General features: G+C 43.2%; 1 protein-coding gene across 1 annotated transcript in view; it reads left to right on the top strand.

Moving 5' to 3' along the window:
- The window catches only part of PDE11A (phosphodiesterase 11A), an 899,055-nt gene that overhangs the window by 748,973 nt on the left and 125,303 nt on the right, over positions 1 to 24,779 (top strand). Inside the window, exon 15 of the mRNA XM_077448090.1 lies at positions 19,353 to 19,453. Within this exon, the coding sequence (XP_077304216.1) occupies positions 19,353 to 19,453 (101 nt within the window). The remainder of the gene's footprint in view (positions 1 to 19,352; positions 19,454 to 24,779) is intronic.

Raw genomic sequence — 24,779 nt, 5'->3', positions numbered from 1 at the left:
AGCTACAATGGAATGGTTTAGATCAAAGAATATTTGTATATTAGAATGGCCCAGTCAAAGTCCAGACCTAAATCCAATTAAGAATCTGTGGCAAGACTTAAAAATTGCTGTTCACACACCACAATTTTCACATATTTATTTATTAAAAAAATTGAAAACCATTTATCATTTTCTTTCACACCACAATTATGTGCCACTTTGTGTTGGTCTAATACATTAAATCCCAATAAAATACATTTTGTTTTTAACATGAGAAAATGTGGAAAATTTCAAGGGGTATTAATACTTTTTCAAGGCACTGTATCTTAGATGTGTTGGCTGTCTTAGTTTTCTTTTTAAGCTAGGAATATTTTCAGCAAATAGAAAAAAGACCCGTCAATCTCACCAGAAATGTAGTGTCCTTGTCACTTTCTATGAGTTGCACGTTAGAATATATTCCTTCCTAGGAATCTCCTGTAATGTACCTATGGCCCTGCCCCCCCATGTAGCTGAGATGAAGAGGTATAGAAATGTTTGTAGTCCTTTTTATAGTATATTGTAGTTATGTTTGTAGTAGCCTAGGGTGACAACCATGGTTCCCAGCATAAATACAGTGGAGGAGTGACATAGCCACTTTGGGACCGGAAGTGTGATAGAGGTACTGCTCACTTAACGACCAGGTTCCATTCCAACAACCAGGCCCTTAAACTAATTGGTTGTTAAATGAGGAATCACAAGTGATCAATATTTTAAGCATTCTTGACTTCTGTACTGTACTGTATTGTTAAAAAAAAGGTCTAAACACAAAACTCCAGCTCAATAACGTTGTTTTAATTTGCAAAGTACAGAACACAAATGAAAATTCTGTACTGTACTGTACAATACAATGATGTATAGCACGTCGTTCCGGTGGGGAGAGCTGGCGGTAAGTCCGAGCGGTCGTTAAACAGTTAAGTCATTAAACTAGGAGTATCTGTATTTGCAGGATCACCAGGTGAAAATAAAGCAAAAACAACTTACTTGAAAAAAGCAAACAAATGCAGCCACCACACTAAGGACTAGTAAGCTACAATATATAACAGTGGGATGTGGGAGGTTGAGAGGGGGACCAATTTTTTTATTTAATACACTTTTAATACCTACACACTGGCTGCAAAATGTTTCTGAATAAATCAGATACTGGTTATTTTCTTATTTTAATTCTTCCAGCTAGTATCAATGCAAGCGAGAAGTTTAAGCAGCTCAGTAAGACCATCGATCTGTGTTGCGACTTCACATTGTGGCGACTGCGCTTCATTGGCTCTCAGCTGGCTGCAGACTGGACCCCGGCACTCATTACCATTAATAAAAATTAATGAGGTTGCTAGACCATTTCGTAAGAGCTGAACACTTAATGTTATCTGAGGATTAAAAATGGTAAACAGAAAAGGGACCAGGAGCTCGCATCGAACGCGGTGTCATTGGAACTTGGCACTTTGGCCGAGCGGTTTGCAGGTTTTAGAATGGAGAATCCAATTGTTTTCTGGAGCTTCTTCCAGCCACACGGGGCAAATCCATCAGTAGTTCTAAGCCAGAATGTATTTAAATTTATCAACAGCCTCTATTTGGCCATTTGAGACCCTGACTGCCAAAGTTTTATTCACAGAATTGAAATTTAATGTAACACCTGTGGGGTAGAGCAAAATATCATTGTTTGTCACTTCTGTCCACAATTCCATATTACAAAGTGACAAAACACCTTCTGTTGTTTAATAAAAAAAAAAAAAAAAGTTAACGGATTAACAGTAAAAGACAACTTAAAAACTCAAATAGCTACTGAATGAATGAGATTGTTTGGCCCTGCTGCAAAATCCTTATATCTTGTATCATTGATAAAAAATTTGGACAAAAGATAACCAGGTCTATTTTTTATTTATAAAGTGCAAGATGTAAACTCCAAACTGTTTTCTTTATGATAGGATGCAGAAGGGTTCGAACCCCTGTAAGGTTTTATTGCAAACGGTGCCCCAGTTGAGATGATTTCCCCTCATTTCCTTGCATCAATGGCCACAGGAAAATTAAAAGAATGCTCCCTAATGGGGCCACATACCTTAAAGTGGTTGTAAAGGGTCAACATTTTTTTATCTTTATGCATTCTATGTATTGAAGGTAAAAAAACTTTTTGTGTGCAGTCCCCCCCCCCCCCCCCCCGCCCCAATACTTACCTGAGACCCATCTCAATCCAGCGATGTGCACAAGCGCACCAGCTGTCCCAGGTCTCTTCCTCCTCAGTGGTTAAGACAGCAGTGGGAGCCATTGGCTCCCACTACTGTCAATCACAGCCAGTGAGCCAATGAGGAGAGAGCGGGGACAGGGCCTGAGCCATGCGCCATAAGTAAATGTATAACACACAGAGCAGCAGCTCAGGAACAAATCTACTTGGTAGGAAGGAGGGGTCAGGAATGATGACAGGGGATCCAAAAAGAGGAGGATCGGGGCTGCTCTGTTGAAAATCACTGCACATAGCAGGTAAGTATAACCTGTTTTTTTTATTCTGCCTTTAATATCACTTTAACGTGTATTTCCACTTTTTCAGACAGATCAGTATAACACTTTGTTTGCAATATATTTGTTACATGTCCCCATTCACATTGAATAATGTAAAATTATTAAAAAATTGTAGGTTACCTTTTGTAGATGCTTTATTCTGTACTCTTTAGCAAAGTAAAATGCTAGGCAGTTCTCTTTGTTTATGAGGGGGCTGGTCAGCTGTGTTTGCTAAAACTAACCCTTCCTGTATTGTGCAGGCAGATCTTCATTATCAGTTGTAACTAAATTTGAATGTCCTATCAAAGGGTTAAAGATGTAGAGGTGGGGCTTCTTGCATTGTATATTTATGAGGGCAGACTTCGGACTGGCTCACTCTAACATTGTTCAAAAAACTTTGCGGCACAGTGGTGTAGTAGTTAGCACTCTCACCTAGCAGTAAAAAGGGTTGCTGGTTTGAATCCCAACCACGACACTACCTGCCTGGAGTTTGCATGTTCTCCCTGTGCCTGCGTGGGTTTCCTCTGGGTACTCCGGTTTCCTCCCACACTCCAAAGGCATGCAGGTAGATTAATTGGCTTCTGTCCCAAATTGGCCCTAGTATATGAATGGGGACCTTGGATTGTTGGATCCTTGAGGGTAGGGACTGATGTGAGTGTGCAATGTACAGGGATAGGGACAATTGTAGACACTCACTCAGGTTGAACTGGATGGACTGGTGTCTTTATTCAATCTTACTAACTCTGTAACTATGTAACTATGTCAGCCTGAGAACCATCTAAAGGACAAGAACATTTTTATAAATTTTTTTTGTACAATAACTATAACAATAACGCACATTACCTGTACCTCAGTATTTCCATGTGTATTCCAGTAACAACCCGCTGAATATCTCCAGGTTCCGTGGGCGTGTCAGTGGCTCAGAGCTTGGGAGGTGACGTTGTGATGTCACCAAACTCATCTCCCAGCTCCTCACATCTGAGTCCCTCGAGTCCCACAATACTGAGGCGCCGAACATCTACTGCTGGGGGAGCTGGAGGAGGTGGGGGGAGGGATCTGTGTGGATGTGCTGTGTGTGCAGCTGCGGGAACCATGCTACCTTCACTCATGCTCACGCACTGCCCAGGGGCCCTGCACTTGGGGGGCCCTGCACTTTTCTCAAAGAAACTGCTCCTTGAGCCCACGCTGCCTGGAAATTGGGGGCCCTATGATGGCACAGAGTGATGGATACACAGGGGATAGGCTGGCAGTGGTGCACCGTTCTGTGCAGAACAATACCTATTTAACAGCCAGCAGTGATGCTCTGACCCTGCCCCATGCAACTTGAATGCTCAGGAATCGGAGGCTGCGGGGTAGGAGCTGGACTGTGAGCTGCTAAGTTGACAGCACTGAGAGGCCGTCTGCAGAAGTGGCATTGTGGATGGAGTCATGGCGAGCCCAGGTGTCCAACACTGTTTGCATAGAAGTGTATAGGGGTAGCAATGCTTGGGGTATCTTGGGTGTCTATAGTGCTAGAGGTATCAGGGATGTAGAGAGGCCACAGTGCAGGGGGTATAAGGGATGTAGTGGGGTCACAATACAAGCGGTATCTTACGGTAATGGGAACAGTGCTGGGGGAATATCTAGGGTGCAGAGAGGGATCAGAGTGCTGGGGGAATATCTAGGGTGCAGAAAGGGATCAGAGTGCTGGGGAGATATCTAGGGTGCAGAGAGGGATCAGAGTGCTGGGGGATATGTGGGGTGTAGAGGGGTCAGAGTGCTGGGGGGATATGTGGGGTAAAGAGAGGGATCAGAGTGCTGGGGGAATATCTGGGGTACAGGGAGGAATCAGAGTGTTGGGGGCATATCTGGGGATGTAGAGGGGTCAGCGTGCTGGGGGGATATCTGGGATGTAGAGGGGTCAGAGTGCTAGGGGGATATCTAGGTTGTAGAGGGGTCAGAGTGCTAGGGGGATATCTAGGTTGTAGAGGGGTCAGAGTGCTAGGGGGATAGCTAGGTTATAGAGGGGTCAGAGTGCTGGGGAAATATCTATGGTGTAGAAGGGTCAGAGTGCTGGGGGGATATCTAGGTTGTTGAGGGGTCAGAGTGCTGGGGAGATATCTAGGGTGTAGAGGGGTTAGAGTGCTAGGGGGTATCTAGGTTGTAGAGGGGTCAGAGTGCTGGAGAGATATCTAGGGTGTAGAGGGGTCAGAGTGCTGAGGGGATATCTAGGGTGTAGAGGCGTCAGAGTACTGTGGGGATATCTAGGTTGTAGAGGGGTCAGAGTGCTGGGGAGTTACCATATTTATCGGCGTATAACATTCACCCTAATTTTAAGAGGGAAGTTTCAGGGAAAATTTTTTTTTTTTAATAAACAACTCTGAATTTAAAAAAGGTCAGTGCCCATCAATGCAGCCTGTTTAGTGCCTATTTGCAGCCTCCTCATCTCCCATCAATGCAGCCTGAACAATGCCCGTCCATCTGCAGCACATCTCATCAATGCAGCCTGACCAATGCCCCTTTTTAGCCTCAATGCTCATATGTAGCCTCACCGTCAATGCAGCCTAAGTGCAGGAAATCACTGAGCCGTCATCTCCCGTTTACTCTGCTCTCGGTCGGCTCTCACACACACACAGTCCCGCCTCCGCCATCGGCATTGGACCAGTTCCTGTGATAGACAGAACACAGGTCCAATGCCAGTGGCAGAGGCAGGACTGTGTGTGTGTGACGTGGGAGATTAGAGCCGAGTAAATAGGAGATGGCGGCTCGTGAATTCCGGAGGGCGTTTGCCCTCCTCCTTCCCCTCCAAGGTACGCTGTTGGCAAATAACAGGCACCCGTGATTTGCCCCCTATTTTAGGGGGGAAAACATGAGTGTTATATGCCGATAAATACAGTATTTATTTGGGGCTGAGAATCCAGGGGTGTGGAGGGATAACAATGGTAGGGGGAAACCTGGTGTGTGTGTGTGTGTGGGGGGGGGGGTTGGTTGGGCGGAGTTAGGAGTGCTGGATGTATATATATGTATATAAGATGTAGAGGGATTACAATGTCGGGGGTATCTGAGGCCCTGTGCTGTATGGTGTCTCATGATTTTTATTGGTAGCCGTGTCTATACTTGTTACAACTGTCCTGAGCATCATTCTAGCATATATATTATATGCACAGGACAGCTTTGTTACTTTATGTATGTAGTATTTTCCCACAGTTTCTTTGCTGTACAGAATGATTGCTCAATTAGTTAAAGCAGAGATCCACCCAAAAGGGGAAGCTCCGCTTGTCTGCCTCCTACCTACTAGATGTCTGTTTACCTGCGCTGTCTCCGTGGTAGGGGCCCCAGACCATTACTTTGCCCAGGAGCCCATGATTCTATTAAGATAGCCCTGGTCTCCTCAATAGGTCTGTCATTCACAGCAGAGGGGCGTGGTGACACTTTTTTTTTTTATGTGTCAGATTGTTTTTACTGTAGGAAATCGGGGAGGATTACAAATGACAGGCTGCACCTTTCCCGCGGCCATACTGCAGACAGATGAGTTCTGCTGCTTTGCTGAGTGAGATAGAATGTTCATATTAATTTACTTTTTGGTTTACAACCACTTTAACATTTTTGCAACAAGAGTTTTTTTTTTTTCTTTTTAAGGCCGCTGCTCTTCAAGAGAGAGAGAGCACTGAGCATGTGCTGGCTGTGAATTAGGGAGAGCACCTGTTCTTGTGATGCCAAAGGCAAGTGCTCAACATACAGAGTGGCCTAGCACCAAGGAAGGATGGGGGATGTTAACCTTGTCAGCTTTTCAGTATATTAAACATATTTTATAAAGCTGCAAATTTTTTGTAACCTTCTAGGGGCCCTTGACTTCATTTTTTCAGCTTTACTCAAAATGTGAACTTGGTCTTTATGTCTGAGCGCAAAGGCTAACTTTAGCAGCATTGGTATGCATCAGTTAACTTGATAATAACTTTATGGCTGATCACTCTGACTGACAGTAGTATGTCTTATCCAACAATATTTTTGTGTTTTTATTTTTTAGTAAATCTACTGCAGACTTCAAGGTAAAAGTACAACCAAAGCTTTTTTTTTTTTTTTTTTGCTGTTCTTCTGTGGATCACAAGAGTACAGTTCTTTCTGCACTCCTGTGACCCGTTTTCAGCAGACAATGGACTGAAGCCAGTTGTCAGTTGACGTCACAGAGCCGGTCCAGGCTTGAGCAAGATTGTGACAATGAAGTTAGGATCCACCCACATGCCTAGACCGAGGGCTGGCATCTAGCTCAGCCTCTCAGCGAGCTGCTGAGAGCCTGAGCAGGTCACTGCCGCCCCCTCCACAGCTGAGCGATTCAGGAGGCGTTGGGGGCAGAACAGAGAGGTGGTGACTTACATGACTTTACCGCCCCTGACCCCCCAACCCCCACCTGCTCCTACTTAAGCAGCAGAAGGGGTCATATATGCTGCAGCCGCAATGTTTTGCAATGCAGCGCGGCAAAAATGCATAGTTTCCAACATTGTAAATAAATGTATAGGGACACTTTTTTGCCTGTAGGCGGAGTCTTAGTATAATTAGGGGGTGGGGCATTCTTTCGGAGGTGTAGCATAGCGGGAAACGAAAAAAAAGACAGGTGTGGTTTAAACAAAATATTGGGCGTGACTTAAATGGGTGTGGCTCAAACTGTGTGGTTAGAGTCTGAGATGAACGAGGGATGGAGGGAGAGAGGGAGAGGGAAAGAGAGATGGAGGGACAGTAGGCTCAGATCCTACACCACAATAGAAATGTGTGTATTCCAGAAAGTTTAATAATCAGCAGATAAAGATACTCCAAACACCTGGAGTCAGCGCTTTAATCATCCCAGCACCATGGTTGTTATGGTGTCAGGATCATTGAAGCGCATTATTTCTATTATTACATTGGATTATAAAATCATTCAACTCACCATAATGCCGAATCAGTGGGGGCCCTGAGCGTGTCACCTGCCACGTTGCCTGCCACCAGATGCCATCAGGTGCCCCCAGCAGAGTCCCTCCTTACATCAGGTGCCCCCAGTGGAGTCCATCCTTATATCTGGTGCCCCCTGCGGAGTCGTCCTTAAATCAGGTGCCCCCAGCGGAGTCCCTTCTTACATCAGGTTCCCCCAGCGGAGTTCGTCCTTACATCAGGTGCCCACAGTGGAGTCTGTCCTTACATCTGGTGTCCCTGGCAGCGGAGCCCTCCTTACATCTGTGTCCCTGTCAGTGGAGCCCCTCCTTACATCTGGTGTCCCCAGCAGCAGAGTCCTTCCTTACATCAGCATCCCCAGCAGCGGAGCTCATCCTTTCATCAGTGTCCCCAGCAGCAGAGTCCTTCCTTACATCAGCATCCCCAGCTGCGCAGCGAAACCCTCCTTCATGTGCCTGCCCCCAGCAGTGGCAGCTAGAGTTCCCAGCTTTCTCATGTGTGCAGTGGAGAGGGAAGGGGGCTTCAGCGTACAAAAGAATTGTCTACTTGTACACTGAAGAGAGAAGCTGATTGGCTGCCCCTCCCCTCTCCACTGAACACACAGGGAAATAGCCCTTGTGGCAGCGGCCATCTTTTTGTAGCCCGCTGGCCGTTTTTGCCTAAAACATTCCCGATTTCCAGGGACAAAGGCAAAATCCTGGGAATTTAATCAGGACAAGGGTCCCAAAATCGGGATTGTCTTGGGAAAATCGGGACTGTTGGCAAGTATGAAAATTATCTCTGCGGTTGCATTCAGTGGGCAGCACCAACCGACCCTCTCCAACCCCTGAATGTGACCCATTCAGCTGAATTGTGGTGCCCCGCAATTCTAATAGTCTTCCTTCCACCTTTACCATGTGAAGTAAGGTATAGTCGACTGGGTGCCCGATCCAGGTCCCACACCAACATGGGTTTGCATTGGAGAGCATTAATCCAGCACTATGATAACCCCCCTCCACCCAAGATCGTCAGTCCCTTTGCACTTTTCTTCTGATGACATTGGCCCTCTGGATCCTAAGAAAAACCCTGCCACAGCCCATCTCATAAGAAGTGTCCTTTCTGGAGTGACACTTTAAATCAGTGTTAATGGCTTGGTATTCAAGACTGCTATTTTTTTCTAGGGAGAATTTCCAAAACATGGGTACTGGAGTAATAAGTTTAGGGAAAAGTGCCCTAGGGTAACACTAAAAAAACAAACTTCACCTGAGTGCCATATTAGACATGAATTAGGGCTCATGATTAGATTAATTAGGCCTCCTTCACACAACTATTTAGCCGTATATGCCGGCTTCTAGCAGCAAGAATGAGTGGATGTTTGTGGCTCAAATGACAGGTGCATCATGTGAATAGAAGTGCCCGCTCAGCCCGTGTAAACTAGAGACATGCTGACAGCGCCCACCACTGGTGTGCAGCTGCATAAACAGTGAACTGTGAAAAGTGAGGGTCGCTGTCAGCCTGTCATTCATTTATATAGGCCGAGCATACTCTGTTATTTGCATGCACCTATCGTTCCAGCCACTAGAATCCACTAGGTCTTTCCTTTCCACAGTGTATGTGGCTAAACGGATATGTGCAGGAGACAATGGTTATCCCAAATGAAGCCCAGTGTTTATAAATTATGTCTATACCCATTAACAAAATTGTTATATACTGCAAATTAGGTGGTGGCTGTATTAGTTGTTTTTTTAAGGATAAGTATATTTTTTGCATGTACAGAAAATGCCACTTGATCCTGCCAGAAATCATGTGTCCTTGTAAATTCCTGTGGGCTGAACTGAAATCTCAAGCAATTTTATCAGCTTTCTCAGTTTTCTTCTGTGAACTACAAGGCAAGTCACAACAACTCTTTATGTAATGAAGATGGGAAGACAGGGAAGAGTTTGTACTGGAAGTCAAGAGAGAAGCCTAGTGCGCTCTCTGCACTGTATCTATGGTAGAGCAGCGTGGCACCCTTGGACAGGAAGTGTGTTATTGCCAGGATCACCGGGTACAAATTAGGTTAAAATGCAGCCACCACATTCAAGGTTACACTTTTGTGTTTAGGTGGAGATATGCTTTCAAAATAGTGTAAATTGTAACATTTTGTAACTGCATTCTGCCTCCTCTACTCAAAACAAAATGTGACAAATTTATTAAAAGTACACTTTAATAACATGCTGGCAGATTTATTGTCTTCCTGATAACTAAATGGCTCATCTAAAGCTAACATAGTGACAGAGTGCATTGGTAACTGCATGGAGAACATAGAAAATCTGGATTGCCAGTCTCCCTCTTTTCTATTATTGCTTCTTATCCTTTCTAATGGTTATGAAACAAGTAACATCCCTCTGCTGAGGCTTTTTATGTGCAAATATGACACATAAATTGTATTCTTTGGAGTAGTTATAAATAGTAGGTGCATTACTGTTTTGTAGTGTGTATGTGTTAAAGGAAACAAAAGAACAATCTGCTGTGTTTAACTGGAGATGAGCAACATTCACCACTAGGTGGCAGAGTAGTCTAAGGTCGTATTTTACCAAATTCAAGCCTGTGCTTCCAATGAGGGTGAGTAGAGTAGCAGTGTTCGCTGTTTGCTGGTAAAAAGATTAATACTTCTTGCCTCCCTGCTATAGCACATACAGGTTTGCAGGTACTGGATGTAAAAAATTATGGGTGATCTACTAAGAGATAATTAAATTACCTTTTATTCTAAATATTTTCCAGCATGTGCCATTTATTGAAAATACATTCTTAAAAAAATAAGCTTTTATAGATTGTTAAAGTGTAAAAAAAATAAATAAATCCAAACAATAAATATATTGTTTAAATAAACTTATATTTTTAGTAACCTTTTAACAATACTACATTGCTTTGAATGTCTGCTGCCATTTCCATTGATTTCAGACTGCCTATGCTTGTGTATGTTTGCAACGCTAACCATCTTTTGCGCACAACACAAGTCATTGGCAAAATTCCTGCCAGTGTTAGCGAGGCTAGAAGTCTCAGGAGCAAGTGCATAGCAGAAAGATATATCAGACAATTTTCTGACTTTGCTCTAGCACAGGAGTCTCCAAAATTTCTAAACAAAGGGCCAGTTTACTGTCCTTCAAACTTTAGGGGGACTGTGGCCAGTGAGAGAAGAAACGAAACAATGCCTTGTCATTGGTATTAGGGGAGGAATTAGTGTTCCATCATCAGTGTCAGTGGGAGGATAGCATCATATCATTGGTGTCAGTGGGAGGAATAGCGTCCCATAATTGGTGTCAGTGAGAGGAATACTGTCCCATCATTGATGTCAGTGTGAGGAATAGTGACCCATCATTGGTATCAGTGGGAGGAATAGTGACCCATCATTGGTGTCAGTGGGAGGAATAGTGTCCAATAATTGGTGTCAGTGGAAATAATAGTGCCCCATCATTGGTGTCATTGGTGATAATAGTTCCCCATTAGAAAAAAAAAAATCAACCAAGCAGACTGGGAGTCATGCCCTCTGCAACCTGATCCCCACATCCTCAACAACCCAATCTTTATCCTGTCGCCCCACCACCTTCCTGCCTGAGGAGGGAAGTCAGAGCTGGCCCCTCCCCTACTTCCCCTTACACCTCCTCCATCCCCTCACCCCCCCCCCCCCTCCATATCCCACCCCAGTTCCTACATCCCCCTCTCCCTATCCCCTTTCGAGATACTCAGTCCAAATACCCACTTACCCCTCAATCATACCTGCTTCGCACAGACAACCATTACCCACCACCATAGCCATACACGCACAGAACACATAGCAAACCTTCCCCAATTATCATATATCATTCTCCTAGAAAGGACATATACCACAATCACAGAAGGTACTGGATGATTCTATCCCTTCTACTCCAACACCAACAAAACTCGGCAACAATTCACCTTTTCAATGGCACCCTTCTAAAACTTTTATGTCAGTAGCAATTCATAATAAATGGAAACACAAGGTGGGTATAGAAACATCATGTGTAAGAATTTACCTCAAAGTACTTAAATATCCCATATTACATTATATTGGAGCTTTATGTAATTTCACTGTTTAATTGTTTCTTGAGTTTTCTGTAAATACTTTTTACCTCTAAATAAAAGAAATTTGTTTGGAAAAAAAAATTGTGCCCCATTAGAGGTATCAATAGGAGGAATAGTGCACCATCGCTGGTGTCAATAGGGAGAACTAGTACCCCATTTTTGGTGTCAGTGGCAAGAACCCTGCCCTATTGTTGCTGACAGTGGGGGGCCATATAACAGCTGGCAAAGGGCCTCATCTGGCCCCCGGGCCGCAGTTTGGAGACCACTGCACTAGCAGATCAGTCTGTATGAGCTGCCATGTCAGGCAAACAGGAGGTTTTATCATTACAGATTTAAAAAAAACAAGAAGCCAACTGGTGTCTGAAAGTATTGTAAACCATTTGATGAAAACTGTGATTTGTTAGTGGCTATTTAAATTTAGACTTTTTTTTACTGATTTAAAACAGAAAATATTGCATTTAGCCACAAGATGTCTGTAAATATCAGAGAATTTTCTGTGATACCTAATGCCATCTGGTGGCCAAATGCAGAATTTAAAATTTTAATTCAACAGAAAACATTCAACCAGTACAGGATATGGTCTAATAACATTATTTTTTCGCCCCATTCACACAGAATAAATGTATCTGCACTTTCACCGGGTGGATTGCTATGAATTGCTATTGATAAAAAAAATGGCAGAGCACTTAGTCCTGTGAAACTGCATGTACGTTTGTTCTATGCTATTGTATCGCCAGGTGGAATGTTATTAGGACATACAAAATGTTCCACCTGGATTATTCCCAAACATACAGTGGGGACAGAAAGTATTCAGACCACCTTACATTTTTCACTCTTTTTTATATTGCAGCCATTTGCTAAAGTCATTTAAGTTCATTTTTTTCCTCATTAATGTACACACAGCACCCCATATTGACAGAAATACACAGAATTGTTGACATTTTTGCAGATTTATTAAAAAAGAAAAACTGAAATATCACATGGTCCTAAGTATTCAGACCCTTTGCTGTGACACTCATATTTAACTCAGGTGATGCCCATTTCTTCTGATCATTGTTGAGATCTACACCTTCATTTGAGTCCAGCTGTGTTTGATTATACTGATTGGATTAGGAAAGCCACACACCTGTCTATACAAGACCTAACAGCTCACATTGCATGTCAGAGCAAATGAGAATCAATGTAAGGGGGTCTGAATACTTTCCGTCCCCACTGTAGGTCTATGTTTGACATGTAGTGCAGGCAAAAACTCCAGAAATCCTGGCCAAGGGGGCCTGAGCCACCTGACATGTGCTGCACACGGGATTTCTCTCTCACCATCAGGCAACCACTCAAGTACCAACCAGTCTTGCACCAGTAAAGCACATACAGTGCCTTGTGAAAGTATTCGGCCCCCTTGAACTTTTGCTACATTTCAGGCTTCAAACATAAAGATATAAAATTTTAATTTTTTGTGAAGAATCACCAACAAGTGGGACACAATTGTGAAGTGGAACAAAATCTATTGGATAATTTAAACTTTTTTAGAAAATAAAAAACTGAAAAGTGGTGCGTGCAAAATTATTCAGCCCCTTTACTTTCAGTGCAGCAAACTCACTCCAGAAGTTCAGCGAGGATCTCTGAATGATCCAATGTTGTCCTAAATGACCGATGGTGATAAATAGAATCCACCTGTGTGTAATCAAGTCTCTGTATAAATGCACCTGCTCTGTGATAGTCTCAGGGTTCTGTTGAAAGCGCAGAGAGCATCATGAAGACCAAGGAACACACCAGGCAGGTCCGTAATACTGTTGTGGAGAAGTTTAAAGCCGGATTTGGATACAAAAAGATTTCCCAAGCTTTAAACATCCCAAGGAGCACGGTGCAAGCGATCATTTTGAAATGGAAGGAATATCAGACCACTGCAAATCTACCAAGACCTGATCTTCCCTCTAAATTTTCAGCTCAGACAAGGAGAAGACTGATCAGAGATACAGCCAAGAGGCCCATGATCACTCTGGATGAACTGCAGAGAACTACAGCTGAGGTGGAAGAGTCTCTGCACAAATCTGGCCTTTATGGAAGAGTGGCAAGAAGAAAGCCATTTCTCAAAGATATCCATAAAAAGTCTCGTCTAAAGTTTGCCACAAGCCACCTGGGAGACACACCAAACATGTGGAAGAAGGTGCTCTGGTCAGATGAAACCAAAATCGAACTTTTTGCCCACAATGCAAAACGATATGTTTGGCGTAAAAGCAACACAGCTCCTCACCCTCAACACACCATCCCCACTGTCAAACATGGTGGTGGCAGCATCATGGTTTGGGCCTGCTTTTCTTCAGCAGGGACAGGGAAGATGGTTAAAATTGAGGGGAAGATGGATGCAGCCAAATACAGGACCATTCTGGATGAAAACCTGTTGGAGTCTGCAAAAGACCTGAAACTGGGATGAAGATTTATCTTCCAACAAGACAATGATCCCAAACATACAGCAAAATCTACAAAAGAATGGTTCACAAATAAACGTATCCAGGTGTTAGAATGGCCAAGTCAAAGTCCAGACCTGAATCCATTCGAGAATCTGCGAAAAGAGCTGAAAACTGCTGTTCACAGACACTCTCTATCCAACCTCACTGAGCTCGAGCTGTTTTGCAAGGAAGAATGGGCAAGAATTTCAGTTTCTCGATGTGCAAAACTGATAGAGACATACCCCAAGCGACTTGCAGCTGTAATCGCAGCAAAAGGTGGCTCTACAAAGTATTAACGCAAGGGGGCCGAATAATTTTGCACGCCCCACTTTTCATTTTTTTATTAGTTAAAAAAGTTTCAAAAATCCAATAGATTTCGTTCCACTTCACAATTGTGTCCCACTTGTTGGTGATTCTTCACAAAAAATAAAAATTTTATATCTTTATGTTTGAAGCCTGAAATGTGGCAAAAGGTTGAAAAGTTCAAGGGGGCCGAATACTTTCGCAAGGCACTGTAACTCTCTCTACTACCCAGGTATTGGCTGTATACAGGACATTATTCCATCAGATCATAACACAGAGGCTTTTGGTTGCAATCAAACTAATTTACTTGCATAAGACAACAAAACAGAACAGTCCAGATAATGGTGTCAATAGTTTCCAAATCATGGCTTGCCTAAGTTCAGCATTCACTGTTTAAATTAGCATTCAGGAGCATTATGGAACTTGACGTGAGGATATTACTCTTCCTCTTAAGCTGGCAATACATTCATTGGCATTTGTCTGGTTCCACTGGAAGCGGCTGAATTTTGATCCATGTATGTATGGCTATTCCCAGTCTATCGATTGACTTCCCACAAATGGGACTACTAGAAAAGTTCAATCAGCTGATCTACACTGATCAGTGCATTCTGACAGTTGGGAGGCAGGGAAGTCTCACAATGACCCAGGGGTGAGGATTCCTGAGAATCGGGTCAGTTTTCTATGTTCAGCCATGTATGAGCAGCTTTAGTCCTCTTAGATAAATCTCTGCAATCTGGTGACCACCCCTCTTTTGAAGAGGGGAGCAAGAGGAAACATCAGTCGAACCTTCTATTGCAGATCTCTGTCCCAGAACTCATCTGCTCTGGCTCCGACCCACCTTAGATAGGGGCAACCATGTAAGACACTTCACCAGTAGGAGGAGCAATCCTTAAAGGAGACCTCTACCTGCCTACAAACATCTACCCAGAATGCAAATATTGGACTCATCCTTTAAAAAGTTCAAGCTTTTTTTGCTGCTGATGAAAGGCGCTTATACTACATGCAGCAAAAAGTGGATGCACAAAGTGTAGAAACCCATTGAAACTAATAAAACAAAAAATATTTCTAGGGACAATTTGACTGCTTTATTAAACTGAAATTGTGCTGGCTGTTCTCTGTTCTGTGCAATGTCTTTCAGAATGCGCTTGTATAAAGCTAAATCCAACCTCAGTCACTGGAATTTTTCTTCTGAGCAGCTTTATGTTCATGAAATTGTTTTTGTGTAGATGAAGATAGGGATTCCAGTGATCGCCTAATGTACATTCATCACAGCACAGCGAGGAGCGTGGTGCTTTACAGTGACTGAACAGGCTGAAGAATGTTTGTGATTGTGTTGTGCTAATAAGAGCATCACACATGACTGTGCTTGTATAGCTCTCTCCTAAAGCGAGTTTGATTGGGAGATTAATATAGATACTTGTAGACATTATGCTGCTGGTGCACAGAATTGTTAGCTGAATGGCTTTTTAGACCCTGACACGTTCACTTTAAACTTTGCGTAATATATATATATATAAAGAAAAAGCAAGAACTGAAGTTCCTGATAAAACAGAGTGGTTTTCAAAAAAATGTATTTTCTAAGACTGTACTAAGTAGAGCATGGTGGCCAGCTTTTTTAATATAGGGAATCCCTGCCATGACAAATGTAATGCTACATAAGGCTGTCTTAAAACCTAACTTCGGGAATTAGACAAAATATATTCTTGCAGTTGGCTTTCTGTAAAACAAGGTTTAAAGTGGTTGTAAAGGTTCTAAGCATGGTGGTAAAAAGCCACCCGTGTGCTGCTCCCCCCACAGCACCCTTTATTAAATCACCTGAGCCCCCTCTCAATCCAGCGATGTGATCGAGAGCCTTGACTGTCCTAAGACTCCCTCTCCTCGTTGGCTGAGTAAGCAGCTGAACCTACTGGCTTCCACTGCTGTCAATCACAGGTAGTGTGCCAATGAGGAGAGAGCAGGGCAGGGCCGAGCCGCAGCTCTATATGTCTTATGGACGCATAAAGCAAGGCTCGGGAATGAGCACGTACAAGTAGCTTGCTATGGAGGTACTGGTCAAGGGGGAGGATCCAGGATTGCCAGCGGGAACCCAAGAAGAAGAGCAGTGGGGCTGCTCTGTGCAAAACCAATGCACAGAGCAGGTAAGTATGACATGTTTGTTATCTTTTTTTTTTTTTTTTTTTTTTAAGCCGAACCTTTAATACCACTTTAAATGCTCCTTATGCCTAGGTTGTAGCTGTATCCTTTGGCCTGCTCTGGGAGGCTCCAGCCTAGAGGCGATTCAGTTCGCATTGTGCGCTATACAAGTATTTCATTCATTCATTCATTCTCCTCTTCTCCCTGAAGCTCAGGTCTGTGTTCCCTCAGCATCATCATGTACAATGCAAGGCTGTTTGTTAATTCTGCATTACACATTGAAGAGGTAGGAGCACAACCATGGTCAGGGATGTCATAGAGAGGAGGCTTCAAAAGACTGGTTGCATTTCTGGAGGAAAGAGGAAAATGGTATGCATTACACATTATTCATGCACCCCTAGAATTAACAAGCATTTAAGCCTTGCAGTGCATTGAGAAGGGGGAACTGCAAGAATAGTTTTTGTTGTGCCTGGAATATGGTTTTAAACTGACTATACATAGCTTACATTTTGGCTGATTCTGGTGAACCATCCAAAATTGGAGCTGCGAGTGGCCCCGCCAACACTACCTGGCTCAACAAACTTCGACTAAGAAATCAAAGGATTTGTGCGGAAAAAAAGTTGGCTGCTTCCTGCAGCCCCTTAAAAAAAAATGACGTGCTAAATTTGGTATTATTCTCAGAAAAGATCCATTAAAAAAAGATCAGAGTAAACAAAAATGGATGGACAGCAGAGATGAAAGAAACAAACCAAACCATTTAAATAATACAACCCACTTGAAAGAATATTTTTCCCTTCCTGGCCTGGGTAACAAAAACTTAGATTACTGTCTTCTGGGACCCCAAAGGTTACACAATAAGTGCCAAAGGGCCACAGGTTGGGCACCATGAAATTAGAGTATGCCTCGAGCTCAGGAGATGTATGAGGATTCTACTGAATTTTACATTGAAATAACGTATCATCAGTACAGGTGCCAGTGTAACCAGAATTAGTATTTCAGTTATGAGAGGGCTAGTTAATGCATCCACCAACTGGCTTCCTATATCCCAATAAGAACCTGGAAGTCAGATCTTGTCTAATGCCGCGTACACACGATCGGAATTATGGTGGGAAAAAGCTCTGATGGTTTTCCTGACGGAATTCCGCTCAAGCTGTCTTGCCTACACACGGTCACACCAAATTCCAACCGTCAAGAACGCGGTGTCGCACAACACGTACGACGGGACTAGAAAAAGGAAGTTCAATAGCCAGTAACCAATAGCTTCCGTCTTGTAGTTGAATCTGAGCATGTGTGAGTTTTTGCACGTTGGAATTGCATACACACAATCGGGAAAATTGAGAGCATGCTCTCAAATTTTTGCTGGCGGGAATTCAGCCAGTTAAATTCCGATGGAGCATACATGCGGTCGCCTTTTCCAATGAAAAGCTCTCATCGGTCTTTTGCTGGCTGAAATTCCGATTATGTGTACGCAGCATAAGGGCCCATTTCTATCTATGCATGTGTGTAGAGGTGCAGGCAGGGGCGGACTGACAACTCATGGGGCCCCCGGACAATAGGAGATTATGGGGCCCCCAGGCAATCAGACATTATGGGGCCACACAGTATACACAAACACACACACACACACAGTATACAATCACACAGTATACACAGACATGTTTCTATTGGCTGAGAAGGTACTGGAGAGGTGGGGTAGCTATTATCTAAGGATTTTTAGACCAAAAGGATGTTGGTAAGGGACATTTCAGAGACAGATGTAAAAAAAACACAGATTTTTACACACTTTCCCTGGTTTTACTGAGGCTGGCAACCCTGATGGAGCCCCATAGTGGCACGGGGCCCTCGGGCAGTGCCCGAGTGGCCCAATGGTCAGTCCGCCCCTGGGTGCAGGTTTTTGTAGCATTAATTCAGGTGCATTGCCTGGTAACCATGTGCCATTTCCTTTACATTGATGGGCGTTTTGAAAACGGTTTAAATTAAGAATTTGGAGTGGATAGCAACAGCCATTGGCTAAGGCTTATTAATACATGTTGCCAGCACATCAAAATGCATGTTATATGCATTTTTATAACGTATCATTGACTTCTATGGGCCTCTCAACGTACTAAAATGCATTGCAGCTCTGAGATGGGAACATACACTTTTATTTTGAGGAGGTTGGACACATGCATTTTAGCGCATTGCAACATGTGTGTTAAAGCACGACAGTGCAAAAGGGTCATAAAGGATTTTAAACACTGCTTCCCATTTCTATAGAGCAGTGATGGTGAACCTTGGCACCCCGGATGTTTTTTAACTACATTTCCCATGATGCTCAACTACACTGCAGAGTGCATGAGCATCATGGGAAATGTAGTTCCAAAACATCTGGGGTGCCAAGGTTTGCCATCACTGCTATAGAGCTACAAGCCCTCATTCACATTGACTGCAGTGTTGAAATTGTGCGAGTTCATCTGAAATTGCACGATTTCAAAGCAGCATGTCAGCGCAACTTTGGGTGTGACTTGTAAGACAGCTGTGCTGCTTCATTCACAGATGTCTATTCAAGTCGCACCCGAAATCGCCAAAAGTAGTACAGGAACTCATTTTGCAAATCAGTGTGGCACTGCAAAGTCGGCGTTGCACTGATTTGAACAGTGCCATTGCCGGCAATAGGCTGCAACTTGTCATGAAATTTGACCTGTCAAATCGGATTATAAGTTGCTCCAATGTGAATGATGGCTTAAGAATTTTATACACTGTTATCTATTGCTAGAGAGTTTCACCCCTTGTTGTTTTAGAGTGACTGCAATGTTCTTTCTCTATTGTCCTTCATTTAAAATAAATGAAAAAATTCAGCAGAAAGAATAAGACACCCTTGAAAAGGCATCTGAAAATGGCCTCAACCACATGCTTCTATGCAACCATATGTGTATGATTAACACACCATTAGTCTTCAGACATGTACATGCCTATATCATTAGTTATTTATTTTTTGTAGCTTTTGTGTTGCAGGGGCACAACATTTTCTCCAACCTGTCATCGCACCAGTACAGCGACCTCATGCAGCTTCTGAAGCAGTCCATCCTTGCCACGGATATCACACTTCATTTTGAGTACGTATGCACATTTTACTGTAGTCATAATGAATGTCTCCATGTTATAAATTTTAAACTTAAAGTATAAAACAAAGCAACATTTTTCTTTTCATTTTGGATAGAGTGGAGAGGGATTAGAACACTTTTCAGGTTTTTATTGTTGCCCGTGACCTCCTAGGAAGATTCACCCTCTCTATTTGTCATGTTTACCATTATCACTGAAAGTATAGGATAATTCTTATATAGGATTTATAGTATAGGATAAAATCGTCCAATGAGGGCACTATTTCTGGTGATCCTGGTGAAAGGTCGTCACCCGAGAATTAAGTTCAAATAAAAAGTTATTTATTACATACCCATCGAGATACAAAAGTGTCCTATCCCTTAGGCCTCGTACACACGATCGGATTTTCCAATGGGAATTGTGTGATGACAGGCTTTTGGCGGAAAATCCAACCTTGTGTACGCTGTATCGGACAATTGTTGGATTTTCCGCAGACAAATGTTGGATGGCAGGCTTTAAAATTTTCAGCGGATAAATGTCTGTTGTCTGATTTTCCAAGCATGTGTACACAAGTCTGTTGGACAAAAGTCCAAAGTACAAACACACATGCTTGGAAGCAAGGACGAGCCAGAAGTGGTCGGTCTAAACTAGCATTCATAATGGAGAATTAACATTCGTGACGTGGCAAATTAGGAAATCTCGAAATGCAGCGCACAATTCTCTTCTTGTGTAATGGGATAATAATGAAGCTGCTTTGCTGGTGATACTGATGGAGTTATTGCAAACAAATTTTAAAAGGCTTTTTTTTCTAGTGATATCAAGAATAATATTATTATGCTTGTTATTTTTATTTTGGTGTTAGTTACCACAACCCCATTATCCCGTAGTTTTTAAGATCAAAGATACAACTATGTTGGTGTTGTATTTTTTAAAATGTAACTGCCTACTTCCAAACTGTCATTTGAAGTAAAACACATAGCCAGGTATTATTCTCCACAAGTTTGTTATTGTGCATTAAAAAAAGAAAACAAATAAAATTACACATGCTATATGCCAATAGAACTTAACCAAAAATTGCATTCTATGCATCCAAAAATATAGAAAATATAACTAATCATTATTATTCAACCAAAAAATAAAATAAAAGCCTCATGCATGTGTCCTGCTTCTTAATATAGGGGGTCAACAATGCCAGTTGGTGCAAGTAGGGGTATGTCATCTGGAGATAATTCAGAAAATCATTCCGGATTATTCTCCTGGAGCTCCTGCAGCAAAGGCATATGACATAATTGGTCACGATTGATAAAGCAACCAAATTTTTGGTCCAAGAAATCCTCCTCCTATTTCTGGACTGGACTTGAGTCAAAGCAATAACTGCAAGGCCAATAATAAACAACACATTATCTCCTCCGATTCTGCAACATGGCTGGTTGACGAACATCTGAACTGAGACGAACTGAAAAGTGCGAAATTAAAAGTGCGAATCAACACTCACCAAAACTTCTACTAACAGGAAATTAGCAGAATGAGCCCAAATGGTGGTGCCTGAGGCCGCGTACACACGCAGGGACTGTTCGCCCAACTTTGTCCGTCAAACAGTTTCAGCAAACAGTCCGCTCAAAATTAGCATGGACGGACATGGCCACACACGACGAACGAACAGTTTGCTGAAACCGTGCGCGATGACGTGAATGGCACGTACGACGGGACGAAAAATACGACGTCCTATACACTGCATTATAACTTTCGGCGTGTAAATCCTTTCTGAGCATGCGCGGAACTTAGTTTGACGAACAAGCCTACACACGAGGGGACTGTTCGCTGAAACAAAGTTTCAGCGGACAGTTTTTCGGAATTTCCGAAAAACCTTGTTCAGTGGACTGTTCGCTGAAACTGTCCGCTGAAAGCCCACACACGGGCGGACTGTCCGCCGAAACACTGTTCAGCGGACAAAGTTGGCCGAACAGTCCCCGCGTGTGTACGCGGCCTGACACTTGAACTTTCACTTTTTCGGCTTTTAGTACATCTAGTACGTCACTACATTCGTGTTTGTTGGCCGACAGTTGTGTATAGTTTGTATAACAAAATCCAGGCACACGTCTTCGGACAAAAGTCTGAGGTTTTGTCTGCGGAAAATCCGATTTTGTGTACAAGACTTTAGTGTAAGGGTAGAAATGCATCAGCATCTGTTGCGTATAGAATCCCTTTGTATCCCAATGGGTATGTAATGACTATGCATTTAATTCCTTGGTGCCAACCTTTCATTATTTTAATACATACCTGTATGTGGGCAGCCTGTCTAGCTGCGGTCTTGGCACAGGTGGACCTTTTCTATATCCTAGAAGTAATATAGGGGTTGCAGGACCACACTTTGTTGTTCTGGATTCTGACAACCAGGCAGTCCCTCACTTTGGATGGGTTTCCTCTCACTTCCTATTTTGACTATTGCACAGGAAGTGAGGGAAAACTTCCCCAATGGGACACAGATGGCCAAAAACTTGACAGGAATTAAAACCCTCCCTTACTTAAAGCGAAGGTCCACCCTAAAGTGGACCTTCCGCTCATTGGAATCCTCCCCCCCTCCGGCGCCACAATTGGCACCTTTCAGGGGGGAGGGGGTGCAGGTACCTGTACAGTACAGGCATCTGCACCCACTTCCGGAATAGCTCTCTGCGGAAAGGGGCGTGAATCTACGCCCCTTTCCGAAAGTCCCCCGCTGCCTGCTGGGAACCACACAGATCCCAGAGGCAGCGGGTCCATCCTTATTGCGCAGCGTGACTCGCGCATGCGCAGTAGGGAACCGGGAAATGAAGCCGAAAGGCTCCACTTCCTGATTCCCATACCCAAGATGGCGGCGGCAGCGACGATCGAGAGATCGGCTTCGGGTGCCGACATCGCGGGCGCGCTGGGCGGGTAAGTGTCCTTATTTTAAAAGTCAGCAGCTGCAGTATTTGTAGCTGCTGGCTTCTAAAAAAAAAAATGGCGGAACTCCCGGCGGACTCCCGCTTTAAGTTTTCCTATAGTTCTACTTTAATGGTTGTAAATTTACCTTTTTTGAAAAGAAAATTGTATTAGTTTTAAAATATTGTATTCATTAATTGGCTTGATGTTAATTATTACTTTTTTTTAATATGTATTGTCAAAAATGTTTCTTTCAGAGCTATGCTATTCTATAGACTATCAGCTGACACTCTTGCCTTCAGTGTAGGACATTCTTCCGAAGTGACAATTCTTTTTCCTCCAGCTGGTGTAGTTAATAAAATAAGTGATGCCAGGAAGTGGAGAGACTGAGCAGGCAGCTGAAGTTGAATATCCAGATTTTAATGTAGATTAACATAGATTTATTGGGACTTTAGATATAACAATGTATTATGGGGCTCTATAAATGTGTTTGCTGCTTTATTACAATGTACAAGCACAACCATCATTTGCTTGTAAAGGTTAACATTTATCTGCTAATGTTTAAGCCTGTGTAGAGTCGACATTTTGTTAATAGCACTACCTTGCAGTACACACTATTACATCACACTATACAGGCTACAAGCTGCATAGGGTGCATAAAGTTGCCTTAGGTGCCTGATATAAAGTATATACAATATATTACCAAAAGTGTTGGGACGCCTGTCTTTACACGCACATAAACTTTAATGGCATCCCAGTCAGTCCGTAGAGTTCAATATTGAGTTGGCCCACCCTTTGCAGTTATAACAGCTCCAAATCTTCTGGGAAGGCTGTCCACAAGACTTAAGAGTGTGTCTATGGGAATGTTTGACCATTTTTCCAGAAGCACATTTGTGAGGCCAGGCACAGATGTTGGACGAGAAGGCCTGGCTCGCAGTCTCAGCTCTAATTCATCCCAAAGGTGTTCTATCGGGTTGAGGTCAGGACCCTGTGCAGGCCAGTCAAGTTCAAGTTCCACCCCAAACTCTCTCATCCATGTCTTTATGGACCTTGCTTTGTGCACTGGTGCACAGTCATGTTGGAACAGGAAGAGGCCATCCCCAAAGTGTTCCCACAAAGTTGGAAGCAGGAAATTGTCCAAAATGTCTTGGTATATGGGTGCCTTAAGAGTTCCCTTCACTGGAACTAAGGGGCCAAGCCCAACCCCTGAAAAATAATCCCCCCTCCACCAAATGATTTGGACCAGTGCACAAATGCGCTTCTGGAAGAATGGTCACACATTCCCATAGACACACTACTAAACCTTGCGGACAGCCTTCCCAGAAGAATTGATGCTGTTATAGCTGCAAAGGGTGGGCCAACTCAATATTGAGCCCTACGGACTAAGACTGGGATGCCATTAAATTTCATGTGCGTGTAAAGGCAGGAATCCCAATATTTTTGGTAATATAGGGGTAGACTTACTAAAGGCAAATCTACTTTGCACTACAAGTGCACTTGGAAGTGCAGTCGCTGTAGATCCGAGGGGGACATGCAAGGAAAATAAAAAACAGCATTTTAGCTTGCACATGATTGGATGATAAAACATATCCAATCATGGATAAAAGCTTTAGATCTGAGGGGAAGATCTGAAATGAGGGGAAGCGCTGCTGTTTTTATCATCCAATCATGTACAAGCAAAAATGCTGTTTTTTTTTTCCTTGAATGTCCCCCTCAGAGCTACAGCCACTGCACTTCCACTTGTAGTGCAAAGTGGATTTGCCTTTAGTAATTAAACCCCATAGTGTATGTACAGTATATGTAAAGGCAAATCAGTTTCTGTTTGTTTTGGCTAATGTGAAGGGTTAGAACCTTTGTCCTGTTTTTATTGTGGTCTGTGTCTCCTTTGGGGATTCACTGCACTGTTTGTCCTGGTGACCAATGTAAGAACAGAAAGCGAGGGGAAAGATGTCTAATGCTGCGTACACACGATCGGAATTCCAGCCAGAAAAAGATGAGAGCTTTTCATCGGAAAATGCGACCGTGTGTATGCTCCATCGGAATTTAGCTGTCTGAATTTCCGCCAGCCAAAAATTGGTAGCATGTTCTCAATTTTTCAGACGGAAAAACTTTCTATCGGAAATTCCGATCGTGTGTATGCAATTCCAACACGCCAACAATCACGCATGCTCAGATTCAACTGCGAGAGGGAAGCTATTGGCTACTAGCTATTGAACTTCCTTTTTTTAGTCCCGTCGTACGTGTTGTATGTCACCACGTTCTAAACGATCGGAATTTGGTGTGACCGTGTGTAGGCAAGACAGCTTGAGCGTAATTCCGTCGGGAAAACCGACGAGAATTCCGATCGTGTGTAGGCGGCATTATTTGTACCTTTCTTAAGTAAAATGTTGAACGTTGTCCTTGCCTGGTCGGAAGTTACGAAAGACTTGTATCGTAAGA

The sequence above is a fragment of the Lithobates pipiens genome, unplaced genomic scaffold (assembly GCF_037356315.1).
Source record: "Lithobates pipiens isolate NorthernLeopardFrog02 unplaced genomic scaffold, aLitPip1_a1.2 Scaffold_22, whole genome shotgun sequence".
Taxonomy (NCBI): domain Eukaryota; kingdom Metazoa; phylum Chordata; class Amphibia; order Anura; family Ranidae; genus Lithobates; species Lithobates pipiens.
The sequence above is the reverse complement of the archived record's forward strand: the minus strand, read 5'-3'. Positions and strand labels throughout refer to the sequence as shown.